This window comes from Mobula birostris, chromosome 9 (genome assembly GCF_030028105.1).
Source record: "Mobula birostris isolate sMobBir1 chromosome 9, sMobBir1.hap1, whole genome shotgun sequence".
In the NCBI taxonomy this organism is placed as follows: Eukaryota; Metazoa; Chordata; class Chondrichthyes; order Myliobatiformes; family Myliobatidae; genus Mobula; species Mobula birostris.
This window is the reverse complement of record NC_092378.1, coordinates 354,427-378,260: the sequence shown is the minus strand read 5'-3', so window position 1 is coordinate 378,260 and position 23,834 is coordinate 354,427. Positions and strand designations below refer to the sequence as shown.

The 23,834-nt window shown below is 43.1% G+C and overlaps 1 protein-coding gene across 1 annotated transcript in view; it reads right to left on the bottom strand.

Annotated features, from left to right (window-relative positions):
* cracr2aa (calcium release activated channel regulator 2Aa) overlaps window positions 1-23,834 on the bottom strand; it is a 159,689-nt gene that overhangs the window by 111,221 nt on the left and 24,634 nt on the right. Inside the window, exon 8 of the mRNA XM_072269306.1 lies at window positions 4,370-4,557. Within this exon, the coding sequence (XP_072125407.1) occupies window positions 4,370-4,557 (188 nt within the window). The remainder of the gene's footprint in view (window positions 1-4,369; window positions 4,558-23,834) is intronic.

The window sequence follows — 23,834 nt, the reverse complement described above, 5'->3', positions numbered from 1 at the left end:
ACAGAGAAAAAGCCAGAAAATATAAAAAAACTGCAACAAACCCCAGACCCTATGAATAAACAAAAAAAGAAATGAAATTATTAACATAAACTAGTTATGAAAACCTACAAAAAAAAGATTTAAAAACTACAAAATTTAAGGCCTCAAAGGAAATACGTAGAATGACGCTGGGGGAATAACCACCCAGAATCCCCTGGGAAAAAGAAAGGAATGACGCAGATAGAAAGAAAGTTTAGCAACCATATTAATTAATCAAAAATAAACTTTTCTGCCCATATAAGGCAAAAAAAAATTAAGGCCGACAGATTCACAACCTCCGATCAAACGGAGATTGTTAACAATTACGATTAAGATGTTGAAGATGAAAATTGATCCAGATAACTCTGGGCATCCGATAGAGATCCAAAAAAACGGAAGGCTCCATCCAACGTACGAATCCTTAGACGTGCTGGGTAAAGCAGCGCTGGTTTTAAATCCATCTTGTAGAGTTCCGACATCACAGATCTATAACGAACCCGTTGATCCCGAATTGGTTTACTGAAATCCTCCACAAACCGAAAATGAAGATCCAAAAAATCAATGTAACCTTTAGATCGAACGAATCGAAACAGTTTCTCCTTGTCTTGAAAGTAATGAAAACGTAAGATGACATGTCAAGGTTTATCTGACTTAGACGAGTATGATGGAACTCTATGAACACGATCCAATAACGGTGGTTGGTCAGGAAATACAGTAGGAAATGCATCTTTTAAAAGTTGAGAAAAAAACTTCATTGGGTTGTCAGATTCAGCAGCTTCACGCACCCCAATCATTCGGAGATTCTGCCGTCGCATTCTGGATTCTAAGTCAGAGCTTTTAAAGGTCAGAAAGTCAAGTTTCTTCTTCATTACATTAATTGTTTCTTCAATTTTCCCCATCTTGAGTTCATTTTGTTGCGTGGATTTTTGAAGATTACGTATAGCCGACTGATGTTCCGTAATAGATGTTTGTATTTTATCGATTGAATCGGCAATTTTCTGGAAATTAATTGAAATTTCCGCACGAATCAGCTCCGTAATAGAGGTTGAAATTTCCCTTTGAATTAGATCCGATATAGCTTTCAAAGTCACCGGTGGTTCAGTCGGAGGAAAATCGGTACCTTTCGGTCTAACCGGAGGTTTGCCGTCTTTCCCATTTTTTCCATCCTTAGACATAGCATACCTTAAAAGCGTCCGATTATCAAAGAGCCCAATTTGTTTCAAAGTATTGTAAAAGTCGATGCCTTAATGGTTAGTTAAAATATAGCTGATCATAAGAAGAAAAACTCAGAGGTAATGGAGCAAGTCAAGAACACGACTTCACTCCATGAGCACTACCGGAAGTCCCTCCTTCTCTCCTAAAAGCAATCCAGCTTGTTCCACTCTCCCTCCTTCTCTCCTGAGTGCAATCCAGCTTATACCACTCTTCTTTCCTCTCTCTTTACACTAATCTAACTTATCCCACTCTCCCAACTTCTCTCTGGAGAATGATCCAGCTCATGCCACTCACCCACCATCTCTCCTGAGAATGATCCAGCTTGTCTCTCCTGAGAGCGATCTAGCTCATCCCATTCTCCCAGTTGACTCCAATGAGAGCAATCCAGCTTGTTCCTCTCTCCCACCTTGTCTACTGAGACTAATCCAATTCATCCCATTCTCCCACCTTCTCAGCTGAGAGCAATCCACCTTGTCCCACTGTCCTACCTTCCCTGCTGAGAAATATCCAGCTTGTCCCACTCTCCTATCTTCCCTGCTGAGAAATATCCAGCCTGTCCCACTCTCCTACATGCTCTCCTGAGACAAATCCAGATCATCGCATTCCCCCACCTTACCTCCTGAAAGGAATCTCGCTCATCCCATTCTCCCGGTGTCTTCCTTGAGTTTAATCCAGCTTGTCCCACTCTCCCACCTGCTGTCATAAGAGGAATACAGCTCGTTCCTCTCTCTCATCTTTTCTCCTGAGAACAACCTACTACATCCCACTTTTCCATCTTCTCTCCAGAGTACAATCCCACTCATCCCATTCTCCCTCCTCCTCTCCTGAGAGCAATCCATCTTGCCCCAACTACCCATGTTCTCTCTTGAGTGCAATCCCACTTATCCCACTCTCTCACCTTCTCTCCTGAGCAATCCACCTCATTCTACTCTGCTACCTTCTCTCCTGTGTGTGATCCAGCTCGTCCTGCTCTCCTGAGAGTGTTTAGCCTTTTTTCCTTTCTTTTTGTAAGTAATGCGTTCAAAGATACATGTGATAAAAATGAACATCAATATGTCAGTGATAATAAATGTGATTCCGAGTCTGGATGAGAGTTACGGCATTCATATGTGTTTATTTTAAGTTAATATGGAGACACAAGAGGTCATGGGGTTAAGGGTGAAAGATGAAATGTTTAAGGGGACCATGATGGGAAACTTCACTCAGACGATTGTGTTAAGGTAGAATGAGCTGCCAGAGGAAGTGGTGGATTCGGGTTCAGTTTGGATAGGTTCATGGATGAGAGGGGTATGGTTCAGGATGAGGTCAATGAGACTAGGCAAATTAATAGTTTGGCATGGACTAAGACAGGCCGAAGGGCTGTTTCTGAGGTGTAATATTCTATGAATCTATGATCCAACCTGACCAAGATTCTTCTCTTGGCTACTCCCCTACTTGGCTGCATACGGCCCATATACTTCTAAACTATCATAAAGGTACTGAAGTCTCCAAACCTTATTCTACAGGAGTTAACAAGAGCACTTAAAGATAAAGATTAGTTTTACTTGCTACATGTACATTGTAATGTCAAAAACTACTGTGAAATACGTCATTTGTATCAAATCACATCAGCGAGGATTGCGCTGGGGGGCAGCCTGCAGGTGTCGCCATGCTTCCTGCGTCAACATAGCATGTCCACAGCGTAGTATCCCTAATCCATACGGCCATACAACCAAGACATTGGAGCAGAATTAGGCCATTCAGCCCATCGATTCCACCTCGCCATCTCATCAAGGCTGATCCTGGATCCCATTCAACCCCATACACCTGCCCACTAGCCATATCCCTTAATGCCCCGACTAATCAGGAAACCATCAACTTCCGCTTTGAATATGCCCACGGACTCGGCCTCCACCGCAGCCTGTGGCAGAGCACTTCACAGATTCGCTACTCTTTGACTAAAAATATTCCTCCTACCTCTGTTCTAAAAGGTCACCTCTCAATTTTGAGACTGTGCCTTTTAGTTCGGATACTCCCACCAGGGGATACATGGTCTCCACATCCACCTTATCTAGTCCTTTCAACATTTGATAGGTTTCAAAGAGATCCCCCCTCCCACATTCTTCAAAATTCCAGTGAGTACAGGCCCAAAATTTCCAAACGTTCATGTTAACCCCTTCATTCCCAGAATCATCCTCGTGAACCTCCTCTGGACTCTCTCCAATGACAATACATCCTTTCTGAGATAAGGGGCCCACAGCAGTTGAAAATACTCTGTGAAGTTTAACCAGTGTCTTATAAAGCTTCAGCATTATCTCCTTGCTTTTATATTCTATTCCCCCTGTAATAAATTCCAACACTGCATTTGCCTTCTTTACCACAGACTCAACCTGTAAATTAACCTTCTGGGAGTCTTGCACGAGGGTTCCAAAGTCCCTCTGCACCTCTGATGTTTGAATTTTCTCCCCATTTAGATAATAGTCCGTACTATTGTTCCTTTTACCAAAATGAGTTATCATAACTTGTAAGTCTTTGGAATGAGGGAGGCAACTGGAGCACCCAGAGAAAACCCATACGGTCATTGGAAAAATGTGCAAACTCCATAAAGACAGCCGTGGGAACTGAGCCCCAACTGGTGATTGCTAGCACTGCAAAGTGATTGTGCTAACCGCTGGGCTACCATGCTGCCCTATTTGAATCAATTTTACCACTACAATGACATTAATTGGTTGCACGAAAATTGATGCTTGGAATAGGTACAGAGGAGATGTCAGGGGTAAGTTTTTTTATGCAGAAAGTGGTGAGTGTGTGGAATGGGCTGCCGGCAGCGGTGGTGGAGGCGGAAACGATAGGGTCTTTTAAGAGATTCCTGGATGGATACATGGGGCTTAGAAAAATAGAGGGCTATGGGTAAGCCTCGGTAGTTCTAAGGTAAGGACATGTTCGGCACAGCTTTGTGGGCTGAAGGGCCTGTACTGTGCTGTACGTTTTCTATGTTTCTAATTACAACAGATAAGATGACTAAAGTAGCACTCTATAAAAAATTAAGTAAGCAAATGCTAATTGCTTATCAATATTGGAAATTCATATGACAATCGGCTGAATTACAAATTTTCTAAAATGTTTCAATTTCACATCATATTCAGAGTGAACTCACATTTCCTGTTCCTCCTGGAGTTGTGATGATCTTTGCTGCAGCGCCTGTATCTGAAGTTGAGCATCCAGTAGGTCATTGTTTGCTTTTTGGAGAGATTCCTCCAACTCCTCTGTGGTCCTTTTTAATCTCTGGTTCTCCATCTTGCATTCTTGCTTTTCACTGACCAGTTCTCCAAACTCCCTCTCCAACTGACACAGTCAAGGAGAAGATAAGCAGTAAAACTAGGATGCACACGCCTACAGAATGTCAAACCATTAATGCAGCCTTAGTATTACCCAACCTTACTTGAGGGATGATCATATATAGACTTTCACCAACAGGCTGCCGACATCCAAAAAGCAGAACCCAGTCACATAATGTATAAAGTCAAGAACTTAATGTGCTTGGCCACGAGGGTCCATGATGAAACATTTATCAACAATTGATATGATGCATTTTGGGATCTAATAACCTACAGTGAGAGATACAAACCACATAGTTGATGGGCAGTTTAACCTAGCATCATAGAGCGAAGGGCCTATTCCTGTGCTGTACAATTCCCTGCTCTACGTGAATGAATATAGGCAGTAATGACGAACGGTATACAAAGTTCCAGCAGCACAAGTAGATAAGCTAACAAATTTCACGTCACATGCTGGTGATAATAAAGCTGATTCTGATTCTGACTCTGAGAGGGTAGTGAAGGCAGCAAAGGAATCCTTGACTCATTCTCCAGGGAATAAAATACAAGAGAATGGAGATCTTAGTAAAACTTCAGAAAACATTGGTTAGGGCACAGCTGGAGTAGAGTGTGCAGCTCCAGTCACCACTTTACTAAAGGATGTGAGAGTTTGGAGAAGGTACAGGAAAGATTCACCGTGATGTTGCCTAAATTAGGGGCAATTAACTGCATGGAGAGGTTGGCCAACTGGAATTCCTTTACTTGAAGCACTGAAATCTGATAGAGGTTTATCAGATAATGAACACCTGAAATGAATGCTAACATTACATTTGCCTTCCTCACAACTGACTCGACCTGCAAGTTAACATTTAGGGTTGTTCTGCACAAAGACTCCCAAGTCCCTTTGGGTCTCAGATTTTTTGATTTTCTCCCCATTCAGAAAATAGTCTGCACATTTCTTTCTTCTACCAAAGTGCATGACTATGCATTTTCCAAAACTGTATTTAATTTGTTACTTTCTTGCCATTCCCCTAATCTGTCTAAGTCCTTCTGCATCCTACCTGTTTCCTCAACACTACCTGCCCCTCCACCAATCTTCATATCATCTGCAAACTTGGGAACAAAGCCATCTTTTCCATCATCTAAATCATTTATATATAGCATAAAAAGAATCAGTTCCACCACTGACTGCTGTGGAACACCACTAGTCACTGGTAGCCCACCAGAAAAGGATCCTTTTATTCCCACACGCTGCCTCCTACCAATCAGCCAATACTCTAACCATGCCAGTAACTTTCCTGTAATACCATGGGCTCTGAAGTTGGTAAGCAGCCTCAGTTGTGGCACCTTGTCAAAGGCCTTCTGAAAGTCCAAATATACAACATCCACTTCATCCCTTTTATCTATCCTACTTGTAATCCCCTCAAAGAATTCCAAAAGGTTCATCAGGTAAGATTTTCCATTAAGGAAACCATGCTGACTTTGTCCTATCTTGTCCTGTGTCATCAAGTACTCTATCACCTCATCCTTAACAATTGAGTCCAATATCTTCCCAGCCACTGAGGTCATTTTATCTGGTCTATAATTATCTTTCTGCTGCTTTCCTCCTTTCTTAAAGAGTAGAGTGACATTTGCAATTTTCCAGTCCTCTGGCACTATGCCAGAGTCCAATGATTTTGAAAGATCATTACAAATGCCTCCACAATCTCTACCACAACCTCTTTCAGAACCCTTAGGGTACAGTTCATCTGGTCCGGGTGACATGTATCCTTGGCTCTTTCAGCTTTTTGAGCACCTCCTCCCTTGTAATAGTAACTGCACTCACTTCTCTTCCCTCTCACCTTTCAACATCTGGCACACTGCCAGTGTCCTCCACAGTGAAGACATGCAAAATACACATTTAGTTCATCTTCTATCTCCTTGCCCCCCACCGTTATTATTTTCCCAACCTCATTTGCTAGTGATCCTATATCCACTCTCATCTCTTCTTCTTCTTTTTTACATACTTCAGAAAGCTTTTACTATCTTTGATATTGTTTTAGAAACGCAAACAACAGGAATTCTGCAGATGCTGGAAATTCAAGCAACACACATCAAAGTTGCTGGTGAACGCAGCAGGCTAGGCAGCATCTCTAGGAAGAGGTACAGTCGACGTTTCAGGCCGAGACCCTTCGTCAGGACTAACTGAAGGAAGAGTGAGAAAGGGATTTGAAAGTGGGAGGGGGAGGGGGAGATCCAAAATGATAGGAGAAGACAGGAGGGGGAGGGATGGAGCCAAGAGCCGGACAGGTGATTGGCAAAGGGGATATGAGAGGATCATGGAACAGGAGGTCCGGGGAGAAGACAAAGGGGAGGGGGGAACCCAGAGGATGGGCAAGGGGTATAGTGAGAGGGACAGAGGGAGAAAAAGGAGAGAGAGAAAGAATGTGTGTATAAAAATAAATAACGGATGGGGTACGAAGGGGAGGTGGGGCATTAGTGGAAGTTAGAGAAGTCGATGTTCATGCCATCAGGTTGATATTGTTTGTTAGCTTACTTTCAATATTTCATCTTTTCCCTCCCAATGATTCTTTTAGTTGCTCTCTGTAGGTTTTTAAAAGCTTCCCAGTCCTCTGCCTTCCCATTAATTTTTGCTTTGTTGTATGCCCTCTCTTTTGATTTTGAGTTAGCTTTGGCTTTGCTTGTCAGCCACTGCTGTACTATTTTGCCATTTGAATATTTATTTGTTTTTTGGAATACATCTATCCTGCACTTAGAACCATAGAACACTACAGCACAGAAAACAGGCCATTCGGCCCTTATAGTCTGTGCTGAAACATTATTCCATTAGTCCCATTGACCTGTATCCAGTCCATAACCCTCCAGACCTCTCCCATCCATGTACCTATCCAATTGATTCTTAAAACTTAAGAGTGAGCCCGCATTTACCACGTCAGATGGCAGCTCGTTCCACTCTGAGTGAAGAAGTTCCCCCTAATGTTCTCCCTAAACCTTTCCCCTTTCACCCTAAAGCCATGTCCTCTTGTATTTATCTCTCCGAAACTAAGTGGCAAGAGCCTAGTCACATTTTACTCTGTCTATCCCCCTCATAATTTTGTAAACCTCTATCAAATCTCCCCTTATTCTTCTACACTCCAAGGAATAAAGTCCTAACCTGTTCAATCTTTCCCTGTAACTCAACTCCTGAAGACTCAGCAACATCCTAGTAAATCTTCTCTGCACTCTTTCAATCTTACTGTTATCCTTCCAATAGTTAGGTGACCAGAACTGCACACAATACTCCAAATTTGGCCTCACCAATGTCTTATACAACCTCACCATAGCATTCCAACTCCTGTACTCAATACTTTGATTTATGAATGCCAGGGTGCCAAAAGCCTTCTTTACAACCCTGTCTACCTGTGACACCACTTTCAGGGAATTATGTATCTGAACTCCCAGATCCCTTTGTTCCTCCACACTCCTCAGTGCCCTACCGTTTGCTGTGTATGTCCTACCTTGATTTGTCCTTCCAAAATGCAACACCTCACAATTGTCTGCATTAAATTCCATCTGCCATTTTCTGGACCATTTTTCCAGTTGGTCCAGATGCCTCTGCAAGCTTTGAAAGCCTTCCTCGCTGTCCACAACGCCTCCTATCTTAGTGTCATCAGCAGACTTGCTGATCCAATTTACCACATTATTATCTAGATCATTGATATAGACCACAAACAACAATGGCCCCAGCACAGATCCTTGAGGCACACCACTAGTCACAGGCCTCCAGTCTGAGAAGCAATCATCCACTACCGCTCTCTGTCTTCTCCCACACAGCCAGTTTCGAATCCAGTTTACAACCTCTCCATGGATACCTACTGTCTGAACTTTCTGAACTAACCTCCCATATGGGACCTTGTCAAAGGCCTTACTAAAGTCTATGTAGATAACATCCGCAGCCTTTCCTTCGTCTACTTTGTTGGTAACCTCCTCGAAAAACTCTACAAGATTTGTTAAACTTACCTCATTTTTCCCAGAAACACGTGCCATTTCTGCATCTCCTACCAATTTACTTTGGCCAACTCCTCTCTCATACCACTGTCATTTGATAGGGAGAAAATAAAATCTGGCAAAGCAGCATTTCAGTGGAGTAAAGGATGTATGTCAATGATTTGGAGTATGGGATTAATGGATTTGTGACTAAATTTGCCAATGATACAAAGATAGGTGGATGAGCAGGTAGTGTTGAGGAAACAGAAAGCCTGTAGAGGGAATTAAATAGTTTAGGGGAATGGGCAAAGAAGTGGCAAATGAAATACAATGTTGGAAAGTGTACGGTCATGCACTTTGGTGGAAGAAATAAATGGCCAGACTATTACTTAGATGGGGAGAAAATTCAAAATGCAGAGATGCAAAGGGAATTGGGAGTCCTTGTGCAGGATACCCTAAAGGTTAACCTCCAGGTTGAGTCGGTGGTGAAGAAGGTGAATACAATGTTGGCATTCATTTCTAGAGGTATAGAATATAAGAGCAGGGATGTGATGTTGAGGCTCTATAAGGCACTCGTGAGACCATACTTGGAGTACTGTGTGCAGTTTTGGGCTCCTTATTTTAGACAGGTTCTTGATTAGCCAGGGCATCAATTTTAGAACTGACATTGGAGAGGGTTCAGAGAAGATTCACGAGAATGATTCCAAAACTGGAAGTGTTACCGTATAAGGAACGTCTGGCAGCTCTTGGGCTGTTTTCCCTGGAGCTCAGGAGAATGAAGGGGGATCTCATAGAAACATTCCGAATATTAAAATGCCTGAACAGTTTAGATATGCAAAGTTATTTCACATGATAGGTTAGTCTTGGACAAGAGGGCATGAATTCAGGATTGAGGAACGTCCATTTAAAACAAAGATGTGGAGAAATTACTTTAGTCAGAGGGTGGTAAATCTGTGGAATTTGTTGCAACAAGCAGCTGTGGAGGCCAAGTCATTAGGTGTACTTAAGGCAGAGATGGATAGCTTCTTGATTAGCCAGGGCATCAGAGGGTATGGGGAGAAGGCAGAGGTGGGGATGACTGGAAGAACTGGATCAGCCCATGATTGAATGGTGGAGCAGACTCAATGGGCCAAATGGCCTACTTCTGCTCCTGCTCCTATACCTTATGGTCTTGTGGTCTAAAAACCTACCGAGAGCAACTGAAAGTATCATTAGGAGAGAAAATATGAAACATAAAGGCAAACTAGCAAATAATATCAAAGTGGATAATAAAAGCTTTTCAAGTAAGAGAAAAAGAAAAGAGAGATGAGAGTTGATATAGGACTGCTATAAAATGTGACCAGAGAAATAATAAAAGGGGATGAGGAGATGGCAGATGAACTAAGATGATAAGATCATAAGATGTAGGGCAGAATTTGCCATTCAGCCCATCGAGTCTGCTTCACCATTCCAGGGAATAGACAGAGCTCTCTGTCACGAGGATAAGAGCATCCCAAAGGCTGTGTTGCCTGCCTGGTGCCCGGGTTCAAGACATTGTATTTGACCTGCAGAGGAGTTTACAGTGGGAGGGGAAAGATCCAGTTGTCATGGTCCATGTGGGCACAAACAACATAGATTGAATGAGGAAAGAGGTTCTACTGAAGGAATTTGAGCAGCTAGGGGCTAAATTAAAAAGCTGAACCAAAAAGGTGGTAATCTCTAGATTACTATCTGAGCCACATGCAAATTAGCATAGGGTCAAGAAGATTAGAGAGTTGAATGTGGGGCTCAGGATTGGTGTGGGAGAAGTGGATTTGAATTCGTGAGAAGTTAGCACCAGTACAGGGGAAGGAAGGAAGGAAGGAACTGTACCATTAGGACAGGCTCCACCTGAACTGTGATGGGATCTGAATCGTAGCAAATCACGTAACTAGGGCTGGGGATAGAGCTTTAAACTAAATAGTAGGGGGGTGAGTTCAACAGATTGGAGAAGTAAAGCAAAAAAGAAAAGTGTGGTAAAGCTAAAGAAAAAGCAAAAAATAAAATTGAGAAAAGTAAGAGTGGAGTGAAGAACAGTCAAGTGCAAAAGAGTAAAAGATTACAAGATTTTAAAAGCACAATGAGTGGAAGGGCAGTTTATTTGAATGCTTGTAGTATTCGAAACAAGGTCAGTGAACTTGTTGCACAAATCAGTACAAGGGGATATGAATTAGTGGCCACTACAGAGACGTGATTGCAGGGTGGATTGGATTGAGAATTAAATATCCGAAGATATCAGGTACTACAGAAGGATAAGCAGGAAGGAAAGGAGGTTGGGTAGCACTCTTAAATAAAGATGAGATCAGGCCGATAGTGAGAGACGATACCAGATTTAAGCAGCAGAATGTTGAATCCATCTGCGTAGAGAGAAAGAATGGTAAAGGGAAAAATTCACTGGTGGGGGTTGTCTATAGGCCACCGAATAATAACTTTACAGTGGCACAGGCAATAAACAGAGAAATATCTGAGGCATGTAAGAATGGAACAGCAGGTATCATGGGGGACTTTAACTTGTACATACAGTGGTATGCAAAAGTTTGGGCACCACGGTCAAAATTTCTGTTACTGTGAATAGCTAAGTGAGTAGAAGATGACCTGATTTCCAAAAGGCATAAAGTTAATGACACATTTCTTTAATATCTTAAGCAAGATTACCTTTTTATTTCCATCTTTTACAGTTTCAAAATAACAAAAAAGGAAAAGGGCCCAAAGCAAAAGTTTGGGCACCCTGCATGGTCAGTACTTAGTAACACCTCCTTTGGCAAATATCACAGCTTGTAAACGTTTTCTGTAGCCAGCTAAGAGTCTTTCAATTCCTGTTTGGGGGATTTTCACCAATTCTTCCTTGCAAAAGGCTTCTAGTTCTGTGAGATTCTTGGGCTGTCTTGCATGCACTGCTGTATTGAGGTCTATCAACAGATTTTCAATGATGGTTAGGTCAGGGGACTGTGAGGGCCATGGCAAAACCTTCAGCTTGTGCCTCTTGAGGTAGTCCATTGTGGATTTTGAGGTGTGTTTAGGTTCATTATCCTGTTGTAGAAGCCATCCTCTTTTCATCTTCAGCTTTTTACAGACAGTGTGATGTTTGTTTCCAGAATTTGCTGGTATTTAATTGAATTCATTCTTCCCTCTACCAATGAAATGCTCCCCGTGCCACTGGCTGCAACACAAGCCCAAAGCATGATCGATCCACCCCCGTGCTTAACAGTTGGGGAGGTTTCCTTTTCATGAAATTCTGCACCCTTTTTTCTCCAAACATACCTTTGCTCATTGCGGCCAAAAAATTCTATTTTAACTTCATCAGTCCACAGGACTTGTTTCCAAAATGCATCAGGCTTGTTCAGATGTTCCTTTGCAAACTTCTGATGCTGAATTTTGTGGTGAGGACACAGGAAAGGTTTTCTTCTGATGGCTGTTCCATGAAAATCATATTTGTGCAGCTATCACTGCACAGTAGAACAGTGCACCACCACTCCAGAGTCTGCTAAATCTTCCTGAAGGTCTTTTGCAGTCAAACAGGGGTTTTAATTTGCCTTTCTAGCAATCCTACAAGCAGTTCTCTCGGAACATTTTCTTGGTCTTCCAGACCTCAACTTGACCTCCACCGTTCCTGTTAAATGCCATTTCTTGATTACATTACGAACTGAGGAAACCACTACCTGAAAACGCTTTGCTATATTCTTATGGCCTTCTCCTGTTTTGTGGGCATCATTTATTTTAATTTTCAGAGTACTAGGTAGCCACTTAGAGGAGCCCATGGCTGCTGATTGTTGGGACAAGGTTTGAGGAGTCAGGGTATTTATAAAGCTTTGAAATTTGCATCATCTGGCCTTTCCTAACGATGACTGTGAACAAGCCACAGCCCTAACAAGCTAATTAAGGTCTGAGACCTTGATAAAAGTTATCTGAGAGCTCAAATCTCTTGGGGTGCCCAAACCTTTGCATGGTGCTTCTTTCCTATTTTTCACTCTAAAATTGTACAAAACAAAAATAATACACTAATCTTGCTTAAAATGTTGAAAAGAATGTTTCATCTTTAACTTTATGACTTTTGGGGATCAGTTCATCTTCTACTCACTTAATTATTCACAGGAACAGAAATTTTGACCGGGGTGCCCAAACTTTTGCATGCCACTGTAGATTAGGTGAATCAAGTTGGTCGAGGCAGTCTTGAGGAGGACTTCATAGAATGCATCCGTGATTGCTTTCTTGAACAGCATGTTATTGAACCTACAAGGGAATGTGCTACCTTAGATCTGGTCCTGTGCAATGAGACAGGTAAAATTAGTGATCTTGTAGTTAGGGATCCTCCTGGAAAGAGTGATCACAGTATGATTGAATTTCTCATACAATGGAGGGTGCAATAGTTCAATCTAAAACCAGTGTATTATGCCTAAACAATGCAGACTACAATGGGATGAGGGAGGATTTGGCTAGTGTAGACTGGAAATACAGGTTATATGGTGGGGCGGTTGAGGAACAACGGAAGACTTTCAAAGAGATTTTTCCACAGTGCTCAACAAAAGTATATTCCAGTTTGGGCTCCTTATTTTAGAAAGAATATACTGACATTGGAGAGGGTTCAGAGAAGATTCACGAGAATGATTCCAGGAATGAGAGGATTACAGTATGAGGAACGTCTGACAGCTCTTGGGCTGTATTCCCTGGAGTTCAGGAGAATGAGGGGGGAATCTCATAGAAACATTCCAAATGTTAAAAGTCCTGAACAGATTAGACATGGCAAAGTTATTTCCCATGGTAGAGGATTCTAGGACAAGAGGGCACGACTTCAAGATTGAAGGAAGTCCTTTTAGAACTGAGATGCAGAGAAATTACTTTAGTCAGAGGGTGATAAATCTGTGGGATTTGTTGCCACGAGCGGATGTGGAGGCCAAGTCATTGGGTGTATTTAAGACAGAGATAGATAGGTTCTTGATTAGCCAGGGCATCAAAGGGTATGGGGTGAAAGCAGGGGAGTGACTGGATGAAGTGGATCAGCCCATAATTGAATGGCAGAGCACACTCGATGGGCCGAATGGCCTACTTCTGCTCCTGAACCTTATGGTCTTATGGTCTAAAAGCAAGGACAGTAAGGATAGGGAGAGCCAGCCTGGGATAACTCAGGAAGTAAAAGAAGGCATCAAAACAAAAGTTCATGCATACAAAGTTGCCAAGGGTAGTGGAAAAATGGAAGATTAGGAAAACTTTAAAAAGCAACAAAGAACCACTAATTGAGCAATAAAGAAAGGGAAGCTAGATTATGAAAATAAACTAGCACAAAATATAAAAACAGATAGTAGAAGTTTTTATAATTATATAAATGGGAAAAGGGTGGGTACAGTGAACGTAGTTCCCTTGGAGGATGAAAAGGGGGAATTGATAATGGGTAGTGAGGAAATGGCCGAGGCTTTGAATGACTACTTTATCAGTCTTCATGGTGGAGGACACGTCTAGCATGCCAAAGAAAGATGTTATGGTTGCGATGGGAGGTGACAATCTTGATACAATAGCTATCACTAAAGAGGTGGTGCTGAGCAAACTTGTGGGCCTGAAGATAGACAAGTCCCCTGGTCCTAACGGAATGCTTCCTAGGGTACTGAAAGAAATGGCAGAAATTATAGGAGAGACTTCAGTGATTTACCAAAATTCCCTGAACACTGGGATGGTTTCAGCAGATTGGAAGATGGCAAATGTAATGCCACTGTTCAAAAAAGGATGTAGACAAAAGGCAGGTAACTATAGACTGGTTAATTTAATATCTACAGTTGGGAAAATACTTGAAGCTGTCATTAAAGAAGAAATAGCAGGCATCTGGAAAGAAATGGATCCACCAGGCAGATGCAGCATGGATTCAGCAAAGGCAGGTCCTGTTTGACAAACTTATTAGAGTTCTTTGAGGATATAACGAGCTCAGTGGATAGAGGGGAACAGATGGATGTTATTTACTTTTATTTTCAGAAGGCGTTCGATAATGTGCACATAAAAGACTTATCCATAAGATAAGGATGCATTGAGTTGGGGGTGATGTATTTTAGCATGGATACAGATTGGTTAACTAATAGAAAGCAGAGAGTTGGGATACATGGGTGTTACTCTGGTTGGCAATCAGTGGTGAGCGGTGTGCCACAGGGGTCAGTGCTGGGCCCGCGACTGTTCACGATATACATTAACGATCCGGAAGAGGGGACCGAGTGTAGTGTACCTAAGTTTGCTGATGACACTAAACTGAGTGGAATAGCAAATTGTGCAAAGGATACATTGAGTCTGCAGAGAGATATAGATAGGTTAAGTAAGTGGGCAAGGGTCAGGCAGTTGGAGTACAATGTTGGTAAATGCGAGGTCATCCACCTTGGAAGGAAAAATGAAAGAGCAGATTATTATTTAAATGGTAAAAAATCGCAGCATGCTGCTGTGCAGAGGGACTTGGGAGTGTTTGTGCATGAATCACCAAAGGTTGGTTTGCAGGTGCAGCAGGCTGTCAAGAAGGCAAATGGAATGTTGGCCTTCATTGCTTCATTGCTAGAGGAATTGAATTCAAGAGCAGGGAGGTTATGCTGCAACTGCACAGGGTACTGGTGAGGCTGCACCTGGAGTACTGTGTGCAGTTCTGGTCTCCTTACTTGAGGAAGGATATACTGGCTTTAGACACGGTGCAGAGGAGGTTCACCAGGTTGATTCCAGAGATGAGGGAGTTAGACTACGAGGAGAGACTACAGGAGATGACTCACTCGTTGGAATTCAGAAGAATGAGAAGAGATCTTATAGACACATATAAAATTATGTAGGGGTCTGTCTAAGTCTGCTGCAGTCGCATTGCTTCCTCAACACTACCTATCCTTCCAACCATCTTTGTATCATCCGCAAGCTTTGCCACAAAGGCAGCAACTCAATTATCCAAATCATTGACAAACAATACTAACCCCTGAGAAACACCACTAGTCACTGGCAGCCAACCAAAAAAAGGCCCCCTTTATTCCCACTTGCTGCCTCCTGCCTGTCAGCCAGTTTTCCGTTGGTGTCAGTATCTTCCCTGTAACTCATAGGATTTTATCTTGTTACGCAATCTCATGTGTGGCACTTTATCAAGTAATCCAAGTAAATGACATTCTCTGCCTCTCCTTTGTCACCTTGCTTGTTACTTCCTTGAAGAACTCTAACAAATTTGTCAGGCAAGATTTCCCTTTACAGAAACCATGCTGACTTTAACTTATTTTATCATTAGTCTCCAAATACCCCAAAATGTCATCCTTAATAATAGACTCCAACACTTTCCCAACCACTAAGGTTGGGCTGACTGGCCTATAATATCCTTTCTATGCCTTCCTCCCTTCTTAAAGAGTGGAGTGATACTTGCAATCTTCCAGTCCTCCGGGACCATGCCAGAATCAAGTGATTATTGAAAGATCATGACCAATGCATCCATTATCTTTTCAGCAACCTCTCTCAGGACTCTGGGTTGTAGTCCATTTGATCCAGATGACTTATCCACCTTACAACCTTTTGAGTTTGCCTAGCACTTTTTCCTTTGTAATAGCAATGGCACTCAGACCTGCTCCCTGACACTCACGGTCCTTGGGCACACTACGAGTGTCTTCCACAGTGAAGACAGAGGCAAAGTTCTCATTCAGTTTATCTGTCATTTCTTCGTCCCCCATTGCTACCTAACCAGCATCATGTTCCAGTGGCCAAATATCAACTCTCACCTCCCATTTACCCTTTATATAACTGAAAAACCTTTTGGTATCCTGCTTTATATTATTGGCTAGTTTGCCCTCATATTTCACCTTTTCCCTTCTTCTCACTTTCTTAGTTGCTTTTGTTAAAAGCTTCCCCATCATCCATCTTCTGACTCACTTTTGCTGCCTTAATATGTCCTTTGCTTGGTTTCTATGCACTTTCCTTGTAAGGCACAGTTGCCTACCCCTACCATTTCAGAACTTCTTCTGTGGGAGATATCTATCTTGCGCCTTGTGAACTATTCCCAGAAACTTCAGCCAGCTCTGCTCTGCCATCATCCCTGCCAGTATCCTCCTCCAATCCACCTGGGCAAGCTCCTCTTTCATGCCTCTGTAATTCCCTTTATTCCATTGCAATCATGATACATGTGACTTATGCTTCTCCCTCTCAAATTGCAATATGAACTCAATCATATTATGATCGCTGCCTCTAACACGGGTTTCTTTACATTAAGCACCCTAATAAGATCTGTGTTATTACACAACACCCAATCTAAGATGGCCTTTCCCTGAGTAGGCTCAAGCACAAGCTGCTCTAAATAGGTCATCTCGTAGGCATTCAACAAATTCCCTCTCTTGCAACCCAACACCAACCTGATTTTCTTATCCCCTTGCGTATTGAAGTCCACCATTACAATTGTGTCATTACCCTTTTTACATGCCTTTTCCAGCTCGCTTTTCAATCTCAACCCCTCATCTTGGTTGCTATTTGAAGGCCTATATATGATTCCCATAATGGTTCTTTCACTCTTGCAGTTTCTTAACTTCACCCACAAAGATTCAACATTCTCTACCCTCTGTCACCTCTTTCAATAGACAATAGGTGCATGAGTAGGCCATTCGGCCCTTCGAGCCAGCACCGCCATTCACTGTGATCATGGCTGATCATCCACAATCAGTACCCTGTTCCTGCCTTCTCCCCATATCCCTCAACTCCGCTATCATTAAGAGCTCTATCTAACTCTTTCTTGAAAGCATCCAGAGAATTGGCCTCCACTGCCTTCTTCCACCACATTCCACAAATCCACAACTCTCTGGGTCAAAAAGTTTTTCCTCAACTCTGTTCTAAATGGCCTACCCCTTATTCTCAAATTGTGGCCTCTGGTTCTGGACTCCCCCAACATCGGAAAGATGTTTCCTGCCTCTAACGTGTCCAATCCCTTAATAATCTTATATGTTTCAATCAGATCCCCTTTCATCCTTCTAAATTCCAGTGTATACAAGCTCAGTCGCTCCAATCTTTCAATATATGACAGTCCCGCCATCCCGGGAATTAACCTCGTGAACCTACGCGGCACTCTCTCAGTAGCAAGAATGTCCTTCCTCAAATTTGGAGACCAAAACTGTACACAATACTCTAGGTGTGGTCTCACCAGGGCCCTGTACAACTGCAGAAGGTCCTCTTTGCTCCTGTACTCAACTCCCCTTGTCATGAAGGCCAACATGCCATTAGCTTTCTTCACTGCCTGCTGTACCTGCATGCTTATTTTCAGTGACTGATGAACAAGGACACCTAGATCTCGTTGTACTTCCCTTTTTCCTAACTTGACACCATTCAGATAGTAATCTGCCTTCCTGTTCTTGCCACCAAAGTGGATAACCTCACATTTATCCACATTAAACTGCATCTGCCATGCATCTGCCCACTCACCCAACCTGTCCAAGTCATCCTGCATTATCTCAACATCCTCCGCACATTTCACACTGCCACCCAACTTTGTGTCGTCTGCAAATTTGCTAATGTTACTTTTAATCCCTTCATCTAAATCGTTAATGTATATTGTAAATAGCTGCGGTCCCAGAACTGAGCCTTGCAATACCCCACTAGTCACCGCCTGCCATTCTGAAAGGGACCTGTTAATCCCTACTCTTTGTTTCCTGTCTGCCAACCAATTTTCTGTCCATGTCAGTATCCTACCCCCAATACCATGTGCTCTAATTTTGCTCACTAATCTCCTATGTGGGACCTTATCAAAGGCTTTCTGAAAATCCAGGTATACTACATCCACTGGTTCTCCCTTGTCCATTTTCATAGTTACATCCTCAAAAAATTCCAGAAGATTGGTCAAGCATGATTTCCCCTTCATAAATCCATGCTGACTCAGACCAATCCTGTTACTGCTATCCAAATGTGCCACTATTTCATCCTTTATAATTGACTCCAGCATCTTCCCCACCACTGATGTCAGGCTAACTGGTCTATAAATCTCTGTTTTCTCTCTCCCTCCTTTCTTAAAAAGTGAGATAACATTAGCTACCCTCCAGTCCTCAGGAACTGATCCTGAATCTATAGAACATTGGAAAATAATTACCAGTGCGTCCATGATTTCTAGAGCCACCTCCTTAAGTAACCTGGGGTGCAGACCATCAGGCCCTGGGGATTTATCAGCCTTCAGTCCCATCAGTCTATCCAACACCATTTTCTGTCTTACGTGAATCTCCTTCAGTTCCTCCGTTACCCTAGGTCCTCCAGCCACTATTACATCTGGGAGATTATTTGTGTCTTCTCTAGTGAAGACAGATCCAAAGTACCTGTTCAACTCGTCCGCCATTTCCTCATTCCCCATAATAATTTCACCCGTTTCTGTCATCAAGTGCCCAACTTTGGTCTTAACTAATTTTTTCCTCTTCAAATACCTAAAGAAGCTTTTACTATCCTCCTTTATATTCTTGGCTAGCTTGCCTTCGTATCTCATCCTTTCTCCCCGTATTGCCTTTTTAGTTATCCTCTGTTGCTCTTTAAAAGTTTCCCAATCCTCTGGCTTCTCGTTCATCTTTGCTACGTTATACTTCTTCTCTTATTTTTATTCTGTCCTTGACTTCCCTTGTCAGCCATGGTCACCCCTTACTCCCTTTAGAATCTTTCTTCCTCTTTGGAATGAACTGATCCTGCACCTTCTGTATTATTTCCAGAAATACCTGCCATTGTTGTTCCACTGTCATCCCTGCTAGGGTATCTTTCCAGTCAACTTTGGCCAGCTCCTCCCTCATGGGTCCATAGATGTAATTCCATCTCTTACCAACAGAGCCACACCACCACCTATCCTTTTGATAAAGTATATCCTTTGATGTTAAGGTCCAAATATGACGTTCTTTCCCACAACAACCAATCTCTAATTGTACCATGAGTTCATCCACTTTATTACGAATGCTATGCGCATTTAAATACAGCACCTTCAGTCCTGCATTCTTTGCCCTTTTGAATTTTGCCTCTGTGGTACAATTTAACTCTTTGCTCTGTCTGCACTTGCACACAATCATTGGCTTGTCCTTCCTCACATTCATGTTACACCCATCATCTACTTGTAAACCTGCTGGTTCATCCTCAACTCTATCGTACTGGTTCCCATCCCAGATTAGTTTAAACTACTCCCAATAGCTCTAGTAAATCTGCTCACAAGAATATTGGTCCCCCTAGGATTCAAGTGCAACCCGTCCCTTTAGTACAGGTCCTACCTGCCCCAGAAGAGCACCCAATTATCCAGAAATCTGAAACCCTGCCCCCTGCTCCAATTCTTCAGCTATGTATTTATCTGCCACCTCATTCTATTCCTGTCCTCACTGTCACACGGCACAGGCAGCAATCCAAGATCACTACCCTTGAGGTCCTGCTTCTCAGCTTCCTACCTAACTCCCTATATTTTTTTTTCAGGATCTCTTCCCTTTTTCTATAGTCATAGTCATACTTTATTGATCCCGGGGGAAATTGGTTTTCGTTACAGTTGCACCATAAATAATTAAATAGTAATAAAACCATAAATAGTTAAATAGTAATATGTAAGTTATGCCAGGAAATAAATCCAGGACCAGCCTATTGGCTCAGGGTGTCTGACCCTCCAAGGGAGGAGTTGTGAAGTTTGATGGCCACAGGCAGGAATGACTTCCTATGACGCTCTGTGCTGCATCTCGGTGGAATGAGTCTCTGGCTGAATGTATTCCTGTGCCCACCCAGTATATTATGTAGTGGATGGGAGACATTGACCAAGATGGCATGCAATTTGAACAGCATCCTCTTTTCAGACACCACCGTCAGAGAGTCCAGTTCAATCCCCACAACATCACTGGCCTTACGAATGAGCTTGTTGATTCTGTTGGTGTCTGCTACCCTCAGCCTGCTGCCCCAGCACACAACAGCAAACATGACAGCACTGGCCACCACAGACTCGTAGAACATCCTCAGCATCGGCCGGCAGATGTTAAAGGACCTCAGTCTCCTCAGGAAATAGAGACGGCTCTGTCCCTTCTTGTAGACAGCCTCAGTGTTCTTTGACCAGTCCAGTTTATTGTCAATCCGTTTCCCCAGGTATTTGTAATCCTCCACCATGTCCACACTGAACCCCTGGATGGAAACAGGGGTCACCGGTGCCTTAGCTCTCCTCAGGTCTACCACCAACTTCTTAGTCTTTTTCACATTAAGCTGCAGATAATTCTGCTCACACCATGTGACAAAGTTTCCTACTGTAGCCCTGTACTCAGCCTCATCTCCCTTGCTGATGCATCCAACTATGGCAGAGTCATCAGAAAACTTCTGAAGATGACAAGACTCTGTGCAGTAGTTGAAGTCCGGGGTGTAAATGGTGAAGAGAAAGGGAGACAAGACAGTCCCCTGTGGAGCCCCAGTGCTGCTGATCACTCTGTCGAACACACAATGTTGCAAGCACATGTACTGTAGTCTGCCAGTCAGGTAATCAAGAATCCATGACAACAGGGAAGCATCCACCTGCATCGCTGTCAGCTTCTCCCCCAGCAGAGCAGGGCGGATGGTGTTGAACGCACTGGAGAAGTCAAAAAACATGACTTTCACAGTGCTCGCTGGCTTGTCCAGGTGGGCGTAGACACGGTTCAGCAGGTAGACAATGGCATCCTCAACTCCTAGTCGAGGCTGGTAGGCGAACTGGAGGGGATCTAAGTGTGGCCTGACCATAGGCCGGAGCAGCTCCAGAACAAGTCTCTTGTGTCTGCTTGTGTCGTTGGTACCAATATGTACCGCAATTTCTGGCTGCTCACACTCCCCTTTCAGGATATTGTTGGGCACGTGGCCAGGTGGTTAAAGCATTCGTCTAGTGTTCTGAAGGTCGCTAGTTCGAGTCTCAGCTATGGCAGCGTTTTTGTGTTCTTGAGCAAGGCACTTAACCACACATTGCTCTAGTGTCTGTGCGAGGAGTGGCGCCCCACACAGACTTCCAATCTGCGTCTTGCAAGGCATGAAAATGCCTGACACAGGCCTCTTATGGTCTGAGTCGACGTTCCCTCCCCTCCCCTCAGAATCATCGCAGACTCTGGCACCTGGGAGGCAAACTACCATCCATGTTTCCTTTTTGTGTCCACCGACTATAGAGTCCCCTATTACTGCTGCCATCCTCTTCAGCCCCCTACCTTTCTGTGCTGCAAGGCCAGACTTAGTGCCAGAGGCACGGCCGCTGTTGCTTCAGATCGGACAGATCAGCCATGATCTTATTGAATGGCGGGGCAAGCTCGAAGGCCGGATGGCCTACTCCTGCTCCTATTTCCTATGTTCTTATGTTCTTCCCCCAGGTAGGTCATTTCCCCCAAAAGTACTCAAAATGGTAGTTGTGGTGGCAGATGGTTGCCTCTCTGACTAGTGGAGTGCCGCAAGGATCGATGCTGGGTCCATTGTTGTTTGTCATCAATATCAACAATCTGGCTGATAATGTGGTTAACTGAATCAGTAAGTTTGCAGATGACACCAAGATTGGGGTTTTAGTGCACAGTGAAAAACGTATTATGGCTTGTAGAGAGATCTGAACCAGCTGGAAAAATGGGCTGAAAAATGGCAGATGGAATTTAATGCAGACAAGTGCAAGGATTGATAGGACCAAACAGGGTAGGTCTTACCTTGTGAATGGTAGGGCACTGAGGATTGCTGTAAAACAATGCGAACTGCGAATGCAGGTCTATAACTCATTGAAAGTGGTGTCACAGGGTGATAGGGTCAGAAAGAAAGCTGTTGGTACTTTGGCCTTCATAAATCAACGTATTATGTACAGGAGATGGGAAGTGTACCAGGTCCCTTCCTTTAATCCTTGTATACCCAAGACTGTGTCGCCACCCACAGCTCTAATCTACTAATTAAATTTCTGACAACACTACATAGATTGGCCTAATCTCAAACAATAACGAGGTGGCCTACAGAGAAGAAGTCATTTCTCTGACAGTGGTGTCAAGAAAACAACCTCTCCCTCAATGTCACAAAAACAAAGGAGCTGGTTGTGGACTACAGGAGAATGGAGATGGACTAACCCCTTTGACGTCAATAGATCTGGGTTGAGAGGGTAAACAGCTTTAAGTTCCTTAGCATCCACATTACTGAGAACCTCACTTGGTCTATACACACCAGATGTGTGGTGAAAAAGGCACAACAGTGCCTTTCATCTCAGAAGGTTGAGGAAGTTTGGTATGGGCCCCCAAATCCCAAGAACTTTCTACAAGAGCACAATTGACAGCATCCTGACTGGCTGCATCACTGCCTGGTATGGGAACTGTACCTCCCTCAATCGCAGGATTCTGCAGACAGTGGTGTGAACAGCCCAGCGCATCTGTACTTGTGGACTTCCCATGATTCAGGACAGCTGTGTAAAAAGGGCCCGTAGGATCATTGGGGACCCAAGTCACCCCAACCACAATCTATTCCAGCTGCTACCAACCAGGGAATGGTACTGCAGCATAAAAGCCAGGACCAACAGGCTCCGGGACAGCTTCTTCCACCAGGCCATCAGACTGATAAACTCGTGCTGATTTGAGTGTATCTCTATGTTACATTGACTTTTCTATTTATTATAAATTATTATATATTACTATGATTGCACATTGCACATTTATGCGGAGACGTAACATACAAGATTTTTACTCCTCATGTATGTTTAGGATGCAAGAAATAAAGTCAATTCAATTCAATTCAACGTTATGGTGAAGTTGTATGAGACGTTGATGAGGTCTAATTTGGAATATTGTGTGTAGTTTTGATCACCTACCTACAGGAAAGATGTAAATAAGGTTGAAAGATTACAGGGAAAATTTTAAAGAATTTTGTGGGGTCTAGAGGACATATCTCACAAGCTATTCAGCTTGGGTTATGGGTTAATTCCTCCTCATTCCCACACTTTACTTCTGGTGTTTCAAAATTATTGCTGACATGTTTGCCTTTGCTATTAATATTGTTAGCATTGTCATCATTATTGACTGACCTTGAGAAAGTGTTGCCAATGGAATAAACTTGTCCACAGAAAGATTCTTGCCATCCACAAAGGTGTTTGTTTCTGTGCCTTGGATATCTGGTGCAGGATGATGCATAGTTCCTATTTTCTTTACGCTCAATGTGAGGCCAAAATTGCACAGACAATGGCAAACTTGTCCACGCCTTGCTGCATTTCAGCTTCCAAGCTTGCATTGTGCAAAGACCTCAGCAAAAGGGAAGTGTGTTAAGATGGTTTCTCACTTTTGGCTTTGGTTGACTCTCAGGTTAAGAAGAACTGAGAAACCAATATCCAAGGCAGATTCCATCATCGTTATCAGGGTAGACATCAGACAGTATTGCAGAAAACATTATACTAAGCAGTGTTGGTGG